Source organism: Macaca nemestrina, chromosome 4, assembly GCF_043159975.1.
Source record: "Macaca nemestrina isolate mMacNem1 chromosome 4, mMacNem.hap1, whole genome shotgun sequence".
Lineage (NCBI taxonomy): Eukaryota > Metazoa > Chordata > Mammalia > Primates > Cercopithecidae > Macaca > Macaca nemestrina.
The window spans coordinates 61,456,856-61,476,643 of record NC_092128.1 but is presented as its reverse complement, the minus strand read 5'-3'; the positions used below and the strand labels follow the sequence as shown (position 1 = coordinate 61,476,643).

Below are 19,788 nucleotides of genomic sequence, written 5' to 3'. Positions count from 1 at the left end.
ACTACATTAAATGTAATACATTAATTATCTATTTTAATACATTAAATAATATTACATTTTATAACTGATGTCTAATTTATCTGACTTTGGAACTTATTTCCATATCATTCAAATTCATCATATAATTACTTGTAGCACATGTAGCTGTTGATCACCCTAGTTATGCTAAATGTGTTATTTTAATATAAATGTTGCGTAAGTACTTTTTCATATTATTATTAAACTACCACAGCTCTTTAAAAGCATAACCTGTTAAATTCCTCTTAAAAGAGTAATTTATGTTTGGCTAATCATCCTATGATTTTGCTATAGCTTGAAAACTTATCTTTTTATATCTTAATTTTTTTTTTATAATTTTGCAGTATTATTGTTTGGGCTTTGTATATCCAGTGTATTTTCAATTAAATTCCCCTAACTAAAGTAATTCAAAAGTAATAAAAGTGTAACGTGGGCTGGGTGCGGTGGCTCCCACTTGTAATCTCAGCACTTTGGGAGGCCGAGGCAGGCGGATCACCTGAGGGCAGGAGTTCGAGACCAGCCTGGCCAACATGGTGAAACCCTGTCTGTACTAAAAATACAAAACTAGCCGGGCGTGGCAGTGCTTGCCTGTAATCCCAGCTACTAAGGAGGCTGAGTCAGGGGAATCTCTTGAACCTAGGAGGCGGAGGTTGCAGTGAGCCGAGACCACTCCATTGCACTCCAGCCTGGGCAACAAGAGCGAAACTCCGTCTCAAAAAAAAAAAAGTGTAATGTGATGAAGGGTGGGTGTGAAGGATCTCTAGTTTTATAATTATAAACCTTAACCCTCACCCAAAGGAACTAAAATATATCATAGACAAAAAGAAGAATAAGGACAATAATGCATATATGATGGAGAGATATATATGTATAAATCTACCATCTAATGGCTGTAACAGTTTAGGTGGTTTTCATAGTCAAAGAGAAGTAATAATTTGAAGTTTTTTTCTTTTCTACATTCCACTAATAACCAATATTTATTTAGAAAATATTACTATTTGAATGACATTAACCTATATTTGGTTCATATTTGAAATAATTCACTAAAATTTATAATATTACAGAGAAAACAAATTCTTTAGCAACTTCATTAAAGCCCAACTGATATTTTTCATATCTTTATATTTGGATTTTACTAAAGCAAATATTAATATGTAACAGAAAGACATCTCCAAAAATACTATTTCAGAACACCATGAAAAAGAAATTATTCTGAATATCAGTTTATTCTTTATTTCTGAAGTTCATGCTTGTGAATTAAATATGCTTGTGATTTCTCATCATTAACTCAGTAAATATTATGATTTCCGTTTTGTGGCTAAAGGAGGACGCTATACAGATTGATACAAGACCTCATAAAAGGATGACATAGTATAAGACAATTGCTTTAGAAATACGCAAATACAAAGGAACATATGGTGACAGTATACTAACAAAATTAATCTTAATTATTTTATCAGAAATTCATTAATACAAGTGAAGAAAAATAATGCTTATCTATAGCAGCCATTATTATTTAACAAGGTGAAAGTCTAATGTTATGCAAGTATTTTTTGATCAATGCCTGTGTTTTCCTCCTGATATGAGAACCTTAATTAAAAATATTTCAGTGAAGGTTTTTTTGTAAATGAGTGTTCTTTAAAAGCCCCTAGAATATCATTAAATAAAATAGCTACGGACTTTTCACATATTTAATTTTTAAGGACTCATAACATTTTCTAAGCTTGTACTTTTACCAGCATGACCACATTTTGACATGTGTTGAATTATATATTCTGCTTTATTACAAAAAGCATTTTAACGTTCTTCCATTTTGTGTCATTGAAATAACCAGGTTAGGTCTACTTAGTTAGATACCTCATTTTGTTCAATTCTAAGAAATATGTATTGTATAGGAAATTGTGCATAATCTATGTTTGAGAAGTTAATATTTAAAATAAATCTACACTGTTATGGTTACATTCTCCATTAGTTCCACAGATAGAACATTTGGTATCACTTCAGAAAACAAAGGCACAAATATTAAACATTAAAACTTTTTAATATCATATAATTTTCTTAGTTCATTCAGGCTGCTATAACAAAATACCATAGACTGGGTGGCTTATAAACAGAATTTAGTAACTCACAGTTCTGAAAACTGGGAAGTACAAGATGAAGGCTTGGGCAGATTGGTGTTCTGTGAGGGTTTGCCTCCCTATTCACAGCCATCTTCTCGCTCTAACCTCACACGGAGGAGAAGGGGTGAGACGTCTCTCTCTAGGGCCTCTTTTATAAGGGCACCAATCCCATTCAGGAGGGACCCACCAACCAGGACCTAATCACCTCCCAAAAGCCTTTGGATACCGTCATCTCTGGGAATGAGGATTTCAACATATAAATCGAGGGATGGACATTAAAAGTATTTATATTTGGGTCGTGTAAATTCTAACAATTGTTACTTTTCTTTTTCTTTTTTTGGTCAAATCGATGGAAAAGTAATATGAGACAAACAACCTTTTTTCCCACTTCCCAAATATGTACTTTTCTAGAAAAAGAAAAATAATAGTCATTTTCCTTAAAAATGACTATTCATGTAACAGTTTTTATTCGTTGAAGATATTTTTAAATTTTTATTTTATTGACTCATGAACTCCATACCTACCAAATACTTTGAATTCTAAGTCTATCATTTAGACCTTTTTCCAATCAAGGAAATATCTGAGGAAAATTGATTATAGGATAGAACCCCTACCTATGTTGATATGTAGTATGATGAATTACCATTTTTCTGTTGCTTCAGCCTATTGGTGTAGGTATACCAACAGTTAATTTAAGAAAAAGGAGACCCAATGTCCAGGTAACGGTGAATGAAGGTAGATTTAACAGTGCTTTCAAATTTGCTAAATCCGAGTTGAGATTAAGCTTCTGTTTAAAGCTTATATAATTAAAGCTGCCTTTCCTGACATCAAGCTTCCAGAGCATGAAATGGAGATGAGCATCATTTCTTAATAAACCAGAGCAAAAATGTTATTAATAATGGTAGAGGGTATGTATTGGCTAACTAAAGATTGCAAAGTCAATTATGGAATCAGGTTAATAATCAGAGAAATCATAAAGAGATGGCTTCTAAAAATAAATTTGTTATTAAAATTATAAAATTAATGTCAAATTCATGTGATCCTAACAATTTGCTTGTAAATTTACTTCTAAGTGGAAATAAAATACAATTCCTATGTGACAGTTGCCATAAGCCACAGATTTTAAGCCAAAACTTCTAAAAAGTGTAATTTGGGGTTAGACATTAAAGAAATTTCCCTTAGCTAATTAAAAATGTACCAAAGTGCAAATAAGTAGTGAATTTTATTACCTGGCAAACTCATTGCAAAAGCTTTTCCTTTTGGCAACAAAACTTCCGTTATCATATGTATGCAATATTTCTATATGCACAGTAAAACTATTAATAATCAGCATAAAAGGATACTTCCCACAGCTTAGTAAGAGAATTTCAGAATTTCAAAGGATGTTCAACATTATTTAAGATTTTATAGGTAAGCCTACCATTTCTTTAAAAAAGTTGGTGACATTAAGGCCGACCGCGGTGGCTTACGCCTGTAATCTCAGCACTGTGGGAGGCTGAGGAGGACGGATCACAAGGTCAGCAGTTCAAGACCAGCCTGGCCAACATAGTGAAACCCTGTCTCTACTTAAAACATAAAAATAAAAAAATACAAAAGAAATTAGTTAGGCATGGTGGCACATGCCAGTAGTCCCAGCTACTCGAGAAGTTGAGGCAGGGAATCGCTTGGACCCAGGAGGTGGAGGTTGCGGTGAGCCAATATTGTGCCACTGCCGCCGGGCTGGGTGACCGAGCGAGACCCATCTCAAAAAAAAATGAATAAATACATAAAAAAGTGGGTGACATTAAAACGAAGAGATAATATGTCATTAAGACGAGATGGATAAGCTATGAAGTAGTAGAACTGAGTGCTGGTTTGGTTCTAATAGCCAACACTGTGTTCTTGAGCACTCCACTAAATCCTGTAGTGCTTCAATTTCTTCATCTGAAAAGCAGGAGAATTGAATTAGTCACTAGTTTCCATCCTACACAGTATATTCACCTAGGAAATTAAATATGTATGTCAGTTCCCTGCCTCATCCTCTGAAAATTCTGATTTAATTTGGCAGTGATGGCACCAGGCCTCTAAATCGTTTTTGTTTTGTTTCGTTTATTTTATTTAATTTTTTTTCTGAGATGGGTCTCACTGTGTCGCTAGGCTGGAGTGCAGTGGCATGATCTCAGCTTACTGCAACCTCTGCCTCCCGGGTTCATATGATTCTCCTGCCTCAGCCTCCCAAGTAGCTGGGATTACAGCTTCTGGCCACCATGCCCAGCTAATTTTTGTATTTTTAGTAGAGACGGGGTTTCATTACCTTGTCCAGGACAGTCTCAATCTCTGGACTTCGTGATCCACCCGCCTCGGCCTGCCAAAGTGCTGGGATTACAAGCATGAGCCACCGTGCCCGGCCTCTAAATAGTAAATTTTTAAAGCTCCCCATGGAGTTCTAAAGTGCAGAGCCACTGAACTAGTTGAGAAGCTTTAACTCCCTTCCAGTGCTAGAATTTTAGAACAAACTGAATTTCATATTGTTGCATATGAAAGTCTTCATATCTTTTATAATTCCTATAAAGTTTAAAATTATGTTTATGCCTTTCTTGATATAGTAAATTATTTTGTTACTATCCTTGCATGTTTCTTTTTATGTATTATCTTATACTTTTGCAGTCATGTGCATTTTAGTGAATTTTTGTTTTTGCAGCAACCTCAAATATTGCATGTAACTCTTAACAATATAATTAAAAAATAAACAACCTGAAAATGGTTTGTTTTATTTTTGTTTTCATTCTAAGAAAACTCTAAATGGCAAACTAGCAACCACACAAGACTCCTCAATTTGAAGGATATTTTTGAACTAAGTATCATTTGTAATACTATCTAGTAATTATTTCAATTTAAAATTTGTTAACTTTGCATTCTTCTGTTTCCACAAATGGTATGGTAGTTATTTCCATTGATATCCACATTTTGCAAATGAGAAATACTAGGTATTTTAAATATCAAACAAAAATAATGGGTATGCGAGACTATTTTCCAGTTCTTCAGCCTCTCTTGGTGCTTTCTTATTGAAACATTATGCTTTTGAATTTTGTAGTCACCATGCCCTTGATGGATCTTTTAAAAAAATGGTCAGCTAGATTGCTATTTTAAAAGTACAAGTTATGTATTGAGATTTTTCTTTTATGATTTCATTTTCTTCTCTGTGTCTTTGTATGCTGGATTGGGACATGATCTTCATATTGCCAATTCTTCCTGATAATGCCTCCTCCATGCATGCTGTTTGGGTCTGGTCATGCTATGCATTATCCATTGCATGTAAGATAAATACTCTTATTTCTGTTTACTTTTTATTATTTTCATTATTTTGACTTTGTTTTGCAGTGAGTTTGTTAAAATTTTAATGCTGATACGGTGTTTGTGTGAAGATGGTTTATTTCATGGGACATTAAATGAGCAATGCTGAATAATATTGTAAACTTTAGAGTATCCTTTTGTTAGGGACTTCCTAGGTTTCATTTTTTAAACAAAGAAATTAGAAGGATTTTCAACATTGGCTTTTTTTTTCTTCTTTTAAAATACACTACATTTCAAATGAGTATTTCCTTTTCAGGCAGTAAGATGTCATCAGTAGCTTACCAATACTGGTCAGCATTTTCACCTTTGAAAAATTTAATACTTATTTTCAGTATTCTAGAATCTTCTGATGATAGCGATAGAGTACTTAAGCAGTGAATATTTTTTTCAATTAAAGTGCCAGACATGGCTGTTTTTTAAAATTTGCCTTTAAGAATGTTCATTTATCAAAAACCATAGCAATAAAAAATTTTCATCTTTAGGTGGAATTACTCTTTGAAGGAAGGCATTTTTGTCAGTAAATATTTGCCATGTATACTATGTCATTCAGCATCTTGATAAGATATGCTTAATTTTAGTACATTTTTACTTATTGCAACTGTCTTGGTCAGTTTCTTCCTAAAACAGTGCTTAAAACAGTGATGATCTGAATATCTTTTGAAAGAGCCTGTGAGGCTTATATTATTAAAGTTTGAATGACCTTTGCACTAATCCAGCATAGTTTACATTTGTTACTGGTATCTAGTTATCAGATTTAGGTAATATTTTAATAAAAATTAAAAATTCAATTTATAAAATTTTGCAATTATAAATTACATATACCTATTATGATTTTATTGGTCTAGTAAGCTTTAAAGTTTTATTATGATATGTTACATTACTTAGGAAGTTATAGAGGAATTAACTGTATTTTGTTTATCAAATAGTTCAATGAATCTTCATTTTGCAATTGAGAAAATATGAGGTAAATTTGCCAGACTAACAGTATCATTTTATATAATGATATCGATAAATAAGAATTTATCTTATTCCCCAGTGTTATTTATTTATTATTATATGCCAGCAAGAAGAAGCAATAGGAAACAGTATTCAGTGAACCCGGGGTTATTATCTTAGTAAGACTTTAATTATAATAGCTAATCTTAAAATCTTTATGACAACCACAAGTTTATCTTACACATTCTGATGTCATTTGAATTATTAAAATATAAAATTTCTTAGATTGAAGTATATGAAGCACACTTGCACCTTTTCTTTATACACTTTCAGAAGGAAGAACAGGTCCAATAGAATGTTTTACTTGGCAAATGTAAACATAATTTTAAAACATTTTATCATACACTTTTTTTTTTTTTTTTTACAAATTTTAAAAGTATGCCTACATGTTGCCATTGTTTTATGGCCAAATAAGTTATCCAAATGGCTATATTTTGCCCCTTTCCCATGCTAATTAATGAAAAGAAAGTTGTGAATGGTTCTTCAAAAGTAGTGTGCCCAAAGAGCTTGTGATTAGAAATGCAGTATCAAATACACCACTCAAAATGAGACTCTCTTCACTTGGTTATTTATTAAGATTGCCTGCACTGAAAGCTCAATCTCTAGCTTTTATATATGTAAGCTATATATATATATATATATGAATGAAAGAAGATACCTTTAGACAGTTATTGTATCCTAGGTAAGTAATTTTTGCACAATTAATTTCATAAATACCCATTGAATTGTTTTATACACAGCATCATTGTATAATGTTACGTGTACCTAATTATTATTGTTTTCTGTGTAGAATCCCAAATCTCAGGAGCCAGTAACATTGGATTTCCTTGATGCAGAGTTAGAGAATGATATTAAAGTGGAGGTGAGTGGAATCAGTAAGACTGAACAATTCCTCAGGTCAGATGTTGTTGTGCACTCCTTCCACAAGTATCTGTTGAACAGCTACAATGTGTTAGCTTGTCTGTTAGATACTGTGTACACAAAGATGAATGTTCTGTGTCATTAAAATTTTCTAGATCCTGGGTTTTCCTATCCAAAAGATCATATGAAAAAGTATAAATGTTTAAGTTGGATTTGACCTTAGTGTTCTTTCTCTTTCTAAAGGTAGACATATTTTCACTTTTCTAATACGAATTTATCTTGTAAACGTCAGTAAAACTCATAGAGATGGAGGATGTTGCTATAGTATTGAAAAAAGACTTGGAAGGAATCCAACCACCCAAACACATAAGGAGTAGCGTGAGAGAAGCTGCCATGTTTGCCTTAATACATTTTACTCAGCAATCTATTTTATTTCAAAAGCAAAATTGCATTATTTCCTCCTCTGAGAGAGTCTTCCATGATAATGAGAGTATTAATAAGAAAAATAAAATAAATAATAAATAACATTAAGTATATGATATATGTTAGTCATGGATTCTCAAGAGGCTTGGAAATTGGTGTTGCTATTATTGTTTCACACTATAATATCTGTTGTACTGATGTTACATCTGAGGTACAGAGAAGTTAAATAGTTTCTCTACAGTTCTTCAGCTAATAAGTAGCAGAACTTGGCTCTTGCATTCCAGATTCCAGATTTTTAGAATTTTTCCAGATGGATTAACTCCTTTGCAAAGGCCATCATATTTCTTTTATAACTTGTTATAGTGTATTTTAATTGTAGAACAATATAATTTAATTTACTTTAATTACCCTAGACTGTGGCCTCGTGTTAGGGTGTTTAGGTGATTAATAATGTTTGTTGTAAAGTACTGGACATAATAAAGTAGGATAAAGTAATAGGGATAAGCTTGGTGTCTGGGCTGTCACTCCACTGAGTGACCAAAATGATCTTATTTATATTCTCCAAGCCTCAGTTTCTTCTAAATCAATTAGTAATAGTCATCAAATGAAATAATATATAGAAAGGACTTAGCAAAAGACCTGGTTCATGGTAAAGTCTTTATTATTTTTGAGCTTTTCATAAGTGCACACTCAACTTACATTAGAAGCTGTTATCTACTCCTTCCTTTCAGACCCAATTATTTGAAATTAGATACATCACACATTCGTATATTCTTCAGATTATTCCTTTAATCACACCAAGTTTGTTTACTTATTATTTGCAGTTGCCTGAAGTCAAATGTAAATCACTGGTTGAGTTATAAAAAATAAGTTGAGGAAACTTCTGAGAATTGCCAGTAGACTGGAATATTTAGTGGATAATGGGACCTTGCACTTTTTTTTTTTTTTTTTTTTTTTTTTTTTTTTTTTTTTTTTTTTTTTTTGAAATAGAGTCTTGCTCTGTCACCTAGGCTGGAGTGCAATGGCGCAATCTTGGCTTACTGCAACGTCCACCTCCTGGGTTCACGCCATTCTCCTGCCTCAGCTTCCTGAGTAGCTGGGATTACAGGCACCTGCCACCATGCCTGGCTAATTTTTGTATTTTTAGTAGAAACGGGGTTTCATCATGCTGGCCAGGCTGGTCTCGAACTCTCAACCTCAGGCAATTTGCCTGACTCGGCCTCCCAAAGTGCTGGGATTACAGGAGTGAGCCACCACACCTGGCCAAGCTTGCATTTTTAAGGATTTGGAGTATTCTACTGAAGGAGACTCAACTCTCTTATCTGAAATCCAAATAGGTGTTTATAGTTTTCCCTATCCTTTATTTAGATTTTTTTTGTACTCCAGATATAAGAATTACTAACAAAAAAGTATAAAGAGTCCTCTTAAAAAATCTTTTCTCACATGAAACTGATTGTGTAAGGCAGAAATTTGAAGCATTCTGTGTTATATGTAATTTTGTATATATACATTTCTGTGTCTCAGTGACTACTTTCCACTCCACTGTGGCCAGCCGTAACATAATTGACCATTCATTTTATTAACTATGTTTCAAAAACTACCAACAGATTGAAAATATTTCATGAAGGATGTTTTATTTAAATTTTAAAACAGTGTAAAATGACTCTAATATGGTAACTTAAAAAAATTCCCAGAGAACAACTGCAGATACTGGTAAAACTAACTCCCTATTTTTATTTTATTTGTTCTACATGAAGTAAAGAACTTAAAAAACTACCATGTTAACAGTCATACTTTGGCAGGTCAGCTTTGTTTCTAGAATAAAGTAGTTGTTTCATTTACTCTTAGATTCGAAATAAGATGATTGATGGGGAAAGTGGAGAAAAAACATTCAGAACTCTGGTTAAATCTCAAGATGAGGTAAGAATTGATTCTAGCTTATTCTTAAATAAAAATTATATCAAGAAAATTTGATATTGGTAATTTGTCCTTTTTTCTATTAATCCACTATTATAAAATGGATACCTCTAGGAAACAATTTTTCTTTTTTAAAGCACTTCTTAGCTGGAGGGATATTTTCACTAAGATATATTTTTAACTCTTTTTTCTTTTTATAAAACACTATTGCTTTAGGTTTCTTGATGTTTTCTTATACATTAACAGTATATTCTTGAAATTATATTTTACATATATTTTATGAGAAATAGAATGCACAATATAATTTTGCCATGTTGTTTTACACCATGCCAATGTTGCAAAATTGAAGTTAATATTTAATAGCTATGTGTTTTATATGATTAGGTAGATGTTCTAATTATTGAGTTCCATATATTAATTATTTTGTATTTTTAGCTTTTTGTTTACTTGTTTCTGGCTTGATTTATCTTCATTTACTAGTTACACACTTTAAAATTTCCCAGCACTTACATCTGAAATTAAATCCTGTGATAACACAACTATCCCCACAAATAATTGGTTTATGTCTATTATCATATTGGAGTATGTCTATTATCAGTCAGATGTGGAGTACATACAGACATTTATACATTTGAGTATTTGAAAAATATAGGTCTCAGAAGCTTTTGAGCCTGGAAATGTAATTTAAGCTTTTATGTATAACCTCTACCCTTTTCCTCACAATCTCATCCTTTTTAGATGGATGACATTTCTCTGAAATTCCTCATCAGATCCTTCCCTAGGTGGAAGGTGAGCTAGGATCTGAATATGATCCTTCATTAGCACATGGCCTTTCTCATTTTAATATCATTATGAGTCCCTATTACAGAACACAAAGGGAGGTATATTTACATTTCAGTCTTTGTTGCAACTTCAAATCTATGTACTTGGACTTTTGCACATTCTTTTTTCAGCTTACAAAGTAATTTTCTGTTAACTTCCATTGATATTTTTCCCCCTTCAATTTACTGCAAATTACTTTTTTTGACAAATATTCAGCTAAAGACTATGTTTTCCTGTCTTAGAATTTTAAAATATCTCTCATGAACACACTATTGTAAATAGATATAACTGCTAATCTTCAATTACTATGTTGCCTTCTACTCCAGATTTCTATGGATGTTGGTATTTCAAGAAAAGTTATTATTTACTCTATGAGTGACTATAATTTTTATCACTATTCACTATTTTATAGACAGTCAAAAAATTACAACTCTGTGCATACATATTACTCTAATTTTTAGTTGATATCTTTCAAAAGCTCTTTCTAAATGGTCTATGTAAGGGATTTGGCAGAGATGTTTAGGATGTGATAGTAACCTTCACATTATAGTGTTATGCAGTTTAGCCAAAGTAGCTGAATTCCACAGGCTTAGGTTAGTTATTAACTTTGAAGTTCATTTTTGTGGTGGTTGTAGGAATTATATAACCTTTCTTGTACCATTTTCCGTATTGATGAGCTGGGAATCTCCAGTGTTAGCACATTTCACAATGTTTGGCATAATGAGTTGGAAGTAATTTGAAATTCCTCACCTAGGAAATGTTTCCCACAGAACCTCTCTTTACACCTGATTTATTGAATATTTTTCACCAAAACCTGTCTGAAATTAATTTGTAAACATTTTTTTCATAGTCATGTCTTTCATGAGTCTTACTACTCTATAAAAATTGTAAGTGTATGGAATAAATGAGAAATTATATGAATAATCAAATGTTTAATACATATATGCTAACCCTTATGATACTGTATTTTTATGGATTTTAGTGTTACTACTGAAATAAGTTTAAAATAGAATTAGAGCTTTTCAATTTAATTTATGGCCAAGTGAATCTGTTTTGTTGGAATCTGAAAATAGTTTGTATATATTACACATATTCCATCAACAGTGCTTTATAACTATATGCTTGGGCTAAAACTAGAATGCATTTGTTCTATTTCATGCAGAAAATTTACTGAAAGATGGCAGAATTTAGTAAGGATAAACTTACTGAATAACGACTTCCTTAAGAAGCTAATCTGAGAATATTTCCAAACTTTGAAAGCAGTTGAAAAATAGATTTCTTGACTAAAAAATTAGATAGTAATAATGTTTAAAGTTGTCTGTTTCAATGATTTGTAATGATTATTTCATTACAAATTGAAGACTGAACCAGATTATAATTTCTGCTACTGATATTGAAAAAACTTGTATTTTTATTTCTCTGCTCTGATACTATTTTGTGATACCGTATTTTATTTATAACTTGCAGACCAACACTTGCTTGCCCTGTTTGTTTATGCGTATACGAGTAGTAACAAATATATAAGCATTGTTTCTTCTAATTCTAAGAATACTAAGCCCTCTTCACCAACCCTGTTCCCCCCCCCAATCTGCTACACATACACCCACACATGCTCACACACAGACACACACGCACACATACATTGTGTAGTTGTTATAAACATGAATTTGGCATTATACATTTTGCCAACTTAAGTACCTTACCTCCTCTTTGACACTTATTTCTTTATCAATAAATTGCGGGATATAAAAGTATATACTCCAGGGGTTGGATCAAGTGACAGAATGACTTTAAGGTGCTTAGCATGGTGCCTTATACCAAGAAATACTTCAGTACATGTTACTGTTTTGGTGAGAATGATGAAACTCAAAAATAACTAAGCAAATTAAAAATTACATATATGTCATCGCTATACGTAATGGAAAAGTGCATGTATAAAAGATATAGCCATGCATGAATTTCTTTAGCTCTGTATTTTCTTTCCCTGGTGGATTTAGGTGTTTTCCTAACCTTCAGTGATACTGAATAGCCTCTTATGATACCATAATAATGCTATAATAGTGGCTTCATAAAAACAGTCATATGCTAATCACACACTTGGATCTAGACACACTGCGTTAATGTCCTGATGTTGCATGTTACTCTTAAACATACTGTAGTATGGACATATCTGAGCCTTGTCTAAATACTTCATAGTCCTGTTTCATTATTAAAATTTGTTTTTCAGGAAATACTGTTTTCAATGTTTTGAAGATAATTTGGCATAAACTATTATGATTTTGCACTTATATTTATTTCTGTCAAAAATTTTGCTAGACACACATAGAATAAATAAACGTAGAATAAAATAGATCATACCTTTGTAAAGATGAGTATTAAATGACTGCAAAATTTATAAGTAAATTCTACTGCTTTACTTTTCGTATATATTCATACAAAATGTAGTGATAATAACCATGATAATAACCACGTCAAACTTCTTTCTAGAGATATATTGACAAAGGAAACAGGACATACACATGGACACCTGTCAATGGCACAGATTACAGGTAATTAACTGCATTCTATGTGTATTGTGTATTCCAATGGATTAATATTAAGTCTACATTTTCATAAGTGAATTTTCATGTGATTTTCAATAGAAGAGTTCCCAAAATCAAAACATAGTAAACTTATAGACTAATTTTTAAAATGGAAAAGATGGAAAAAATCTAGTAATACAAAATTTACAAATGAAAATGTATGTGATATAAATCTATATATTTTGTATTTTTACTTGAGAAATGTTGACAAATACCCATAATTATATGTAGGGTTCACTCCACTGATTTCCTCTTTTAGTTGTTGTTTCGTTTACATTACACACATACACACATTTGAGTTCAAAACTAACCTCAAATATAAAGCTTATCTCATCATTGTAGTATCTGATATAAAATGTTTAGTTGATATAATTTACCTCCATGAGTATCAGTTCTATAATATTCTGATTCCTCTTATTGGCTGGGCTTTGGAAAGTTGGACAGCCTAAAAGTTAGTAATCTATTGGTAATTCTCCATTCTTTGACACTTGCTCAACACTTCCTTCACTTTCTTGCTGTAACTCTCCTCTGAGCTCACTAATTCCTCTGAAGTCTTCAGAATACTGAGGGTGATATGAGTGTGTCCTCATTACTCATTATTATTATTTTTTCCTTTCTAAAATTTCCATCTTTGAATCTCATGCCACCATACCACACCACCTACTATTCCTCCTTCCTAACAATCATGTCCCTCTCATTCCTATAAAGATTTCAGCTCCTGGCTCATTGTCACTCTCCTACATTCACATATTTCACTGTTTTTCAAATGATGCCATACCTACACTGGTGTAAAGAAAAATAAAAATTGTTTAATAAAATAAACTTTAAAAGGAAGAAACGTAAGCTCAAAATTTTTACTATTAGATTTCACAGATATAAAATTAGTCTGTTAGATTGCTATAAAATTTTCTGAATACTTCCTCTCAATTTCTGTATTTTGCTATCATGGGCTGGTAATAGACAGTTTGTAAATTGGCTAGGTCCATGGAAAACATTTTAAGTAGCATTGACATAGATGATGTTTCTACTACCTGGGCTGTCTTACTTTTGGCCTCCTCTCCTCTAATGATCTTGTCATCCCCCTACCTTAGCCACTGACTCCAAAATCATATTTTGCAGCTCTTACAGTGTCAAGTCTGCAATGCCTTCATAGTCTTTACACGAGAATTTTTCATCCAACTCTCAGGTTACCACATTTTAACTTTCCATCCTCTCCTGCTACTAGCAGTAATCCTTGACTCAAGACATGAAATCCATCAATCCCTTCTTCCTTTTTGCTGCCTTGCCCTCTTCGTGTCCTTGTGCCCTTCTTTATTTAGCAGAAATTCCTTGGGTCTTTCACTGTCTTGCGCACACCACCAACTCCTTTCATCATAGTTGAGTTTGGCAAACAGCAATTTGGCAAAATACTAGTCCTGGTTACATTCAAATTATTAGCCACACCACACTGTACCCATACAGCTAAAAGTGGCTGAAGTAAAATACTCACTAGCTGATATATCACCTAAAATTCATGACCTCTAACCTGAAGTGGGCCTTACTGATGGCTAGCAGTCTCCATAATCCTGTAATTTTAGGATGCTCGTAGATGACTCTTGATCACTTCACTCTCCAAACCTGTAGTACATTCTCATCATTTTCGCTCGGGTGATGAATTTGCTTTCCATTTCACAGACTAAAATAGAAGTGGTCAGAAAGAACTCCCACTATTAGAGTAATAACTACTTGCATCTGTGTCTCCATCTTCTATCTTTATTTCTGTTCTCAACACAATCACAAGAAGGTTCTTAACCCTTGAGTAGACTGTTTGATTTCTCTACTCAACTCTCACCAGTAAATTTGCTATCTCATTCAGTCTGACACCCGAAGTCTGGCAAGGCCATCAGTGGCTTAAACCATTTGACCTCACTCACCATCAGCTCTGTGAATTTATCTTCCAGATTCTCCACTGAACAGTACCTGGTTAAGCCACATTGTCCTTTTTACAAAACAACATAAACACTGGCACCCATCTGCCTCAGAACTTTTGTATATGAAATTACTTCTGCCTGGAATTACTTTTCCCAAACAGTCACATGCTCATTCCCTCATTTTCCCATCTTTACTTACTTTTCATCTCTTCAGAAAGGCCTTCTCCAACAATCTTATTTAAAATGTATAATGCTTCTCCACACTCTATCTCCCTCTTGCACTTCATATTCTCCATAACCCTTATTGACATTTAACATCACGCACACACACACGAAGCATATATAAACTTATTTCTACTGATTATCATCTGTTCTCTCACTAGTAAGTTCCAAGAGGGCAGGGATTGTTCCCTGCTTTATTTACTTCTGAATCATCAGCTTGTATGACAGTGGCACATAGTTGGCACTCTAGAAATATTTACAGAATTGAAGAATTTCAATTTGGAGAAATGGAAGAATTTTCCAATTGAAGAAATTTTCAATCTGTCTCATCTTTTCAAATTTATATAATGGTGTGCTGAACTTCCATTGCAATATTTAAGTGCAGAAATCTCTTTAACTACATATTAATATACAACTAATATGTAGGCTGTGATGGACTCAACGATTTCTCTCCTAATAAAAATCAAACCAAGTCCCCAGAACATACGCATAACCTTTTATGGAAGCCTATGTTATTATCATAGGAACCTATCTCCTTTAGTATTCCTAGGATTGCATGTAGAATAGACGTAGAAGAAAAGAGCATATTGCAAAATACCAGAATGGCTGTTTTAATTATTTTACTTTTTTCCATCAACTGATTCCTATCTCTAATTTCTAGGCATTTCTTTATACATGTATAATCTTCATGTGTATACACAAGTTACTCTTTTTCCTCCCCCTTCCTTGATTATTGCCACCTTTCAATTTTTAGATTAATTTGTCAAAAGGTGCAAAAAGAGAGGAAGTCTTAAAGGTCTGTCTCTTGAGAGATGATTTTATGATAAAACAGAGTATCAAGGAATTGTATGAGAATGTGTTCTGTGCCCTTGTTGCTTAGACGAACTAATTCTGAGAAAAACTGGATTCTTTTGACCCTTACAATGTGATAGCTGGCCCTCCCACAGTTATACGGACACGTTTGGAGTGTTTTATGTGTCTCGTGAATGGCCTCTACACTCAACCTCTTTTCCTCATACACTGAGTGATAATACACAGTGCAGGCAGGTTAATGTTCTTTTCTCAAGTTCATATCACTCCTTGTTGACAAAACTTTCATCTCCTTCCATTTTCATCGAAGTTTAATTTGAACTTCCAAGTCTGATAGTCCCTTCACACATTTCTAGCCCAATGTATCTGTCCTGTCGTTTCTGTCACTTCCATCACTATACATACAACTGTTCTCTGACAAGGCCCCAACTTTCCCACCTTTGCATGTTTTCCTCACACATTCGCTTTCCAAGTCTCCAACTTTGGGCCAGATTAAATCTATTTCCATTGGAAATACTTTTCTGAATCACTGTACAAATTCACAAACAATGATTTAGAACAAAACATTGCATCTAAGTTGAAGGAAAAAAACATGATATGTTTTTATTTCATGAATGAGATACAAAATTTTCATCTGGTGATTTCTCTCTTCTTAAGTCTTGATCCAAGTACTGTATTTTGAAATGTAATCAATTATTTTAATAGGATGCTGTCTTTTTTTAGAGAATAATTTGCTTTTATGGAGATAAATGAGTTGATAAATGTGTTATAGTCCACTTAACTCAGTTAACCATGTTTCTGTCAGTCACAAAACACTGCCTGGGCTACACCATTCATCTGGTGGCCACTTGCTTTATTAAACTTTAATCTCTAGAAGGAAATAAAGCAGTCTTGGTATATCAGTTTTGTAGGGACAGAGACAGCAAACATTGTATATGACAGCACCATTGACTAGGAATGTTGATAAAGATCTTATCTGGCTATATGTTGAAAAATTAACTTGGCTTGAGATGGATATAATTAAGTATAGCTATGTTTTTCTATAGAACGGATTATAGCTATTAATAACAACCAAAGACTTACAGGCCAACAAAACACATAGTAGATATGCCAATTTTAAGACTTCTATTTTCTTCCTCATGGGTTTCCATACTATATTTATGATATATTAGATGTAACCCAAGCTTATAGAGTGACACTTTAGCAGTTGTATGATATAACGTTATCGGTTTTAATTAGAAGTTTCTCTTAGCAATAAATGCTGATGGGGCAATAAAAATGTCCTAATTTCCCTTGAGAAGAATTTGTAGGAGACAATCTTCAGTGCTCAGTAATTCTGCTGTACATTTTGTAAATGGCAAGTGAATCAGGAAAGGTCATCTTGCTGTCAGAGTGATTGCACTACTTATTTTAATTTTAATCTATGCCTGCACTTAAAGGAAGTTACCTATAAAGTGAATATAGAAATTTTCATTAAATCTATATAACATTTTATTTCCCTGACCTTTTCCCATAAGGAACGTCTGTGAATTACTTAATGACTGGGAAAGGTTTGGGAATTAGAGGTAACAAGCATCCATTCATTTTGCTATCTTTATTATATCATTAAATTTTAGCAAATAAACCCTTGAGTTTTTTTTCCTTTTCAGAGAGTGAAATTTTAATATTTAGAGTCATAAGAATGAAATTTTGAAATTTCATGGTTTTCCCTATTCTATATTGTCTATAAAAATACATAATGACATTGGGATAGCCATTCCCAAAACTGGGGCTACATGAGGCTTAAGTGATTCAAAAGATCTACACATCCCTAAATCTAAAAGCTGAAATTATTAAAAATTAATTAAAGGATCTACACATGCCTAGAAATACTCAAAAGCCTAGATACGCACACCTTTCCCTGCACATCACTAAAATTTGGGCTAGCTATTAAAAGTGGATGCCGAAGGTGACCAAGTGGGTTACATTAAACAAGTATTGCTTTTGGAAAGTAGTTAGATTGGGCATTTTAAAGGTAACGTAAACCCACTGTTCACAAGTTTCCTTCTATATTCAAAGCACAGCAAAGATCATGTGGCTCCATAGCACATGTGGATATGGAATAGTTATGTCCTACATTTGAGTATTAGCGTGAGAGTAGGAGAATTACACATATGCAGCTGTGTTACTGGAAAGTGCATAAAATTCTGAAATCCTTTAACAATTCTGATATGTATTTTATTATTTTATTATTAATTGGCAATTTCAAAATAAGTAAGATACCTGCCTAACAGCTTTTTATTTTGGGCAGTCATTAAGACAAGTTTTGATGGCCAGCTTGTCTGACATTCTTTGTGTCTAAAACATTCTGAATTTGGCCTAAGATTTTCACCGGAACTCTCCTCTGCTTTGGACATCCACCATAAGACTAGAGTAGCACCGTGGCTCTTGTTAACTACCAAACTCAAGACACAGTTCCTGTTGCACCTAATAACAAACTTCCAAATAATGTGGAATAGCCACAGTAAATAAACTTGAAATAAATACTATGACTTAGTTTTACTATTGGTTATGAACTAATGAGCTGAGCAGACAATTTCTGTTAGTGCAGTAAAGGAATCTGAATTTGCCTATGAGTAGACACTAGAGAACTTGCCCAAGGATTGGAGTTTTAAAATAGTGGATATTTGTCCCTCAAAAGAATATATTTTAGATGACTTTATGCATTGTTCAATAGTAATGATAATGGCCAGGTGTGGTGGCTCATGCCTGTAACCCCAACACTTTGGGAGTCTGGAGGCAGGCAGATTGCCTGGGCAACGTAGTGTAAACCCTGTCTCTACTAAAATACAAGCATTAGCTGGGCATGGTGGCATGTGACTATGGTCCCAGCTACTTCAGGGGCTGAGGTGGGAGGATCGATCGAGCCCAGGGGATTGAGGCTGTGATGAGCCATGATTGAAACCACTGCACTCCAGCCTGGGGGATAGAGTGAGACCTTGTCTCCCAAAAAAAAAAAAAAAAAAAAAAAAAAAAAGAAAAGAAAAGAAAAGAAAAAAAACAAGGTAATGATAATAGTAACTCTTCCGTTTGTATTTTAATAGTATGTCCATTTTATAGAAAGCACTTTAACATGATATATATTACATTAAGGAAGTGTATCTAAATGGTATTATATATTTACTTTGTTTAAACATACCCCTAATGTTCTTCAATTTTTTGTTAAAATTCAAAATACTTTAATTTTCTGGAAATATAGTAGGGGGACATGACATTCCTTCCTTGCCTCATTTATGGGTTCATTCAGGAGCTTATTTTCCACTTGTCTCTTCTGATTTTCTACAATGTAGACAGCTAGATGACTCTGGATGGCAAGACCAAAATTAAGTACTGTATTTGCTGAATGCATTTTCTTGTGAAAATAATGTCTTTTCCTTCCCATGAGGAAGATCTTTCGATTTTCCCATGAACTTGATGTGTCTTTTTTTTTAAGTTATGTTTCATTTTTGTTTGTTTGTGTTTATGCTTCTCTTGTTTCTATTGCAGTTTGGCCTTGGTATTACCAACCTACAGTTTTTACTATATAAAAGCCAAACTAGAAGAGACAATAACTCAGGCCAGATGTAAGTACTGTGAAAGTGACTTCAGGGTCCATTTGTTATCTCCTAGTACCAGATGTTTAAATACGTCTAGATTTTGGAATACCCAAGGCTTATTAAATATTTTAGTAGGTGTTATTACCAAATCTACAGCAATGATTCTAACCCATTCCAAACATGCAAGGAACAAGAAATA

The 19,788-nt window shown here is 33.1% G+C and overlaps 1 protein-coding gene and 1 long non-coding RNA gene across 11 annotated transcripts in view; one reads left to right on the top strand and one right to left on the bottom strand.

Annotated features, from left to right (window-relative positions):
• LOC105475404 (uncharacterized) overlaps positions 1-19,788 on the bottom strand; it is a 111,155-nt gene that overhangs the window by 622 nt on the left and 90,745 nt on the right. The window lies entirely within an intron of this gene.
• Positions 1-19,788, top strand: part of LOC105475402 (calcium voltage-gated channel auxiliary subunit alpha2delta 1) — a 506,236-nt gene that overhangs the window by 447,609 nt on the left and 38,839 nt on the right. For 4 of the 9 annotated variants that reach the window (XM_011730609.3, XM_011730607.3, XM_011730616.3 and 1 more), the window contains 5 exons: positions 2,801-2,857; positions 7,258-7,329; positions 9,600-9,671; positions 12,978-13,039; positions 19,540-19,616. In XM_011730609.3, the coding sequence (XP_011728911.2) occupies positions 2,801-2,857; positions 7,258-7,329; positions 9,600-9,671; positions 12,978-13,039; positions 19,540-19,616 (340 nt within the window). The remainder of the gene's footprint in view (positions 1-2,800; positions 2,858-7,257; positions 7,330-9,599; positions 9,672-12,977; positions 13,040-19,539; positions 19,617-19,788) is intronic. The other 5 variants (XM_011730614.3, XM_011730612.3, XM_011730613.3 and 2 more) reach the window with 3 other exon arrangements.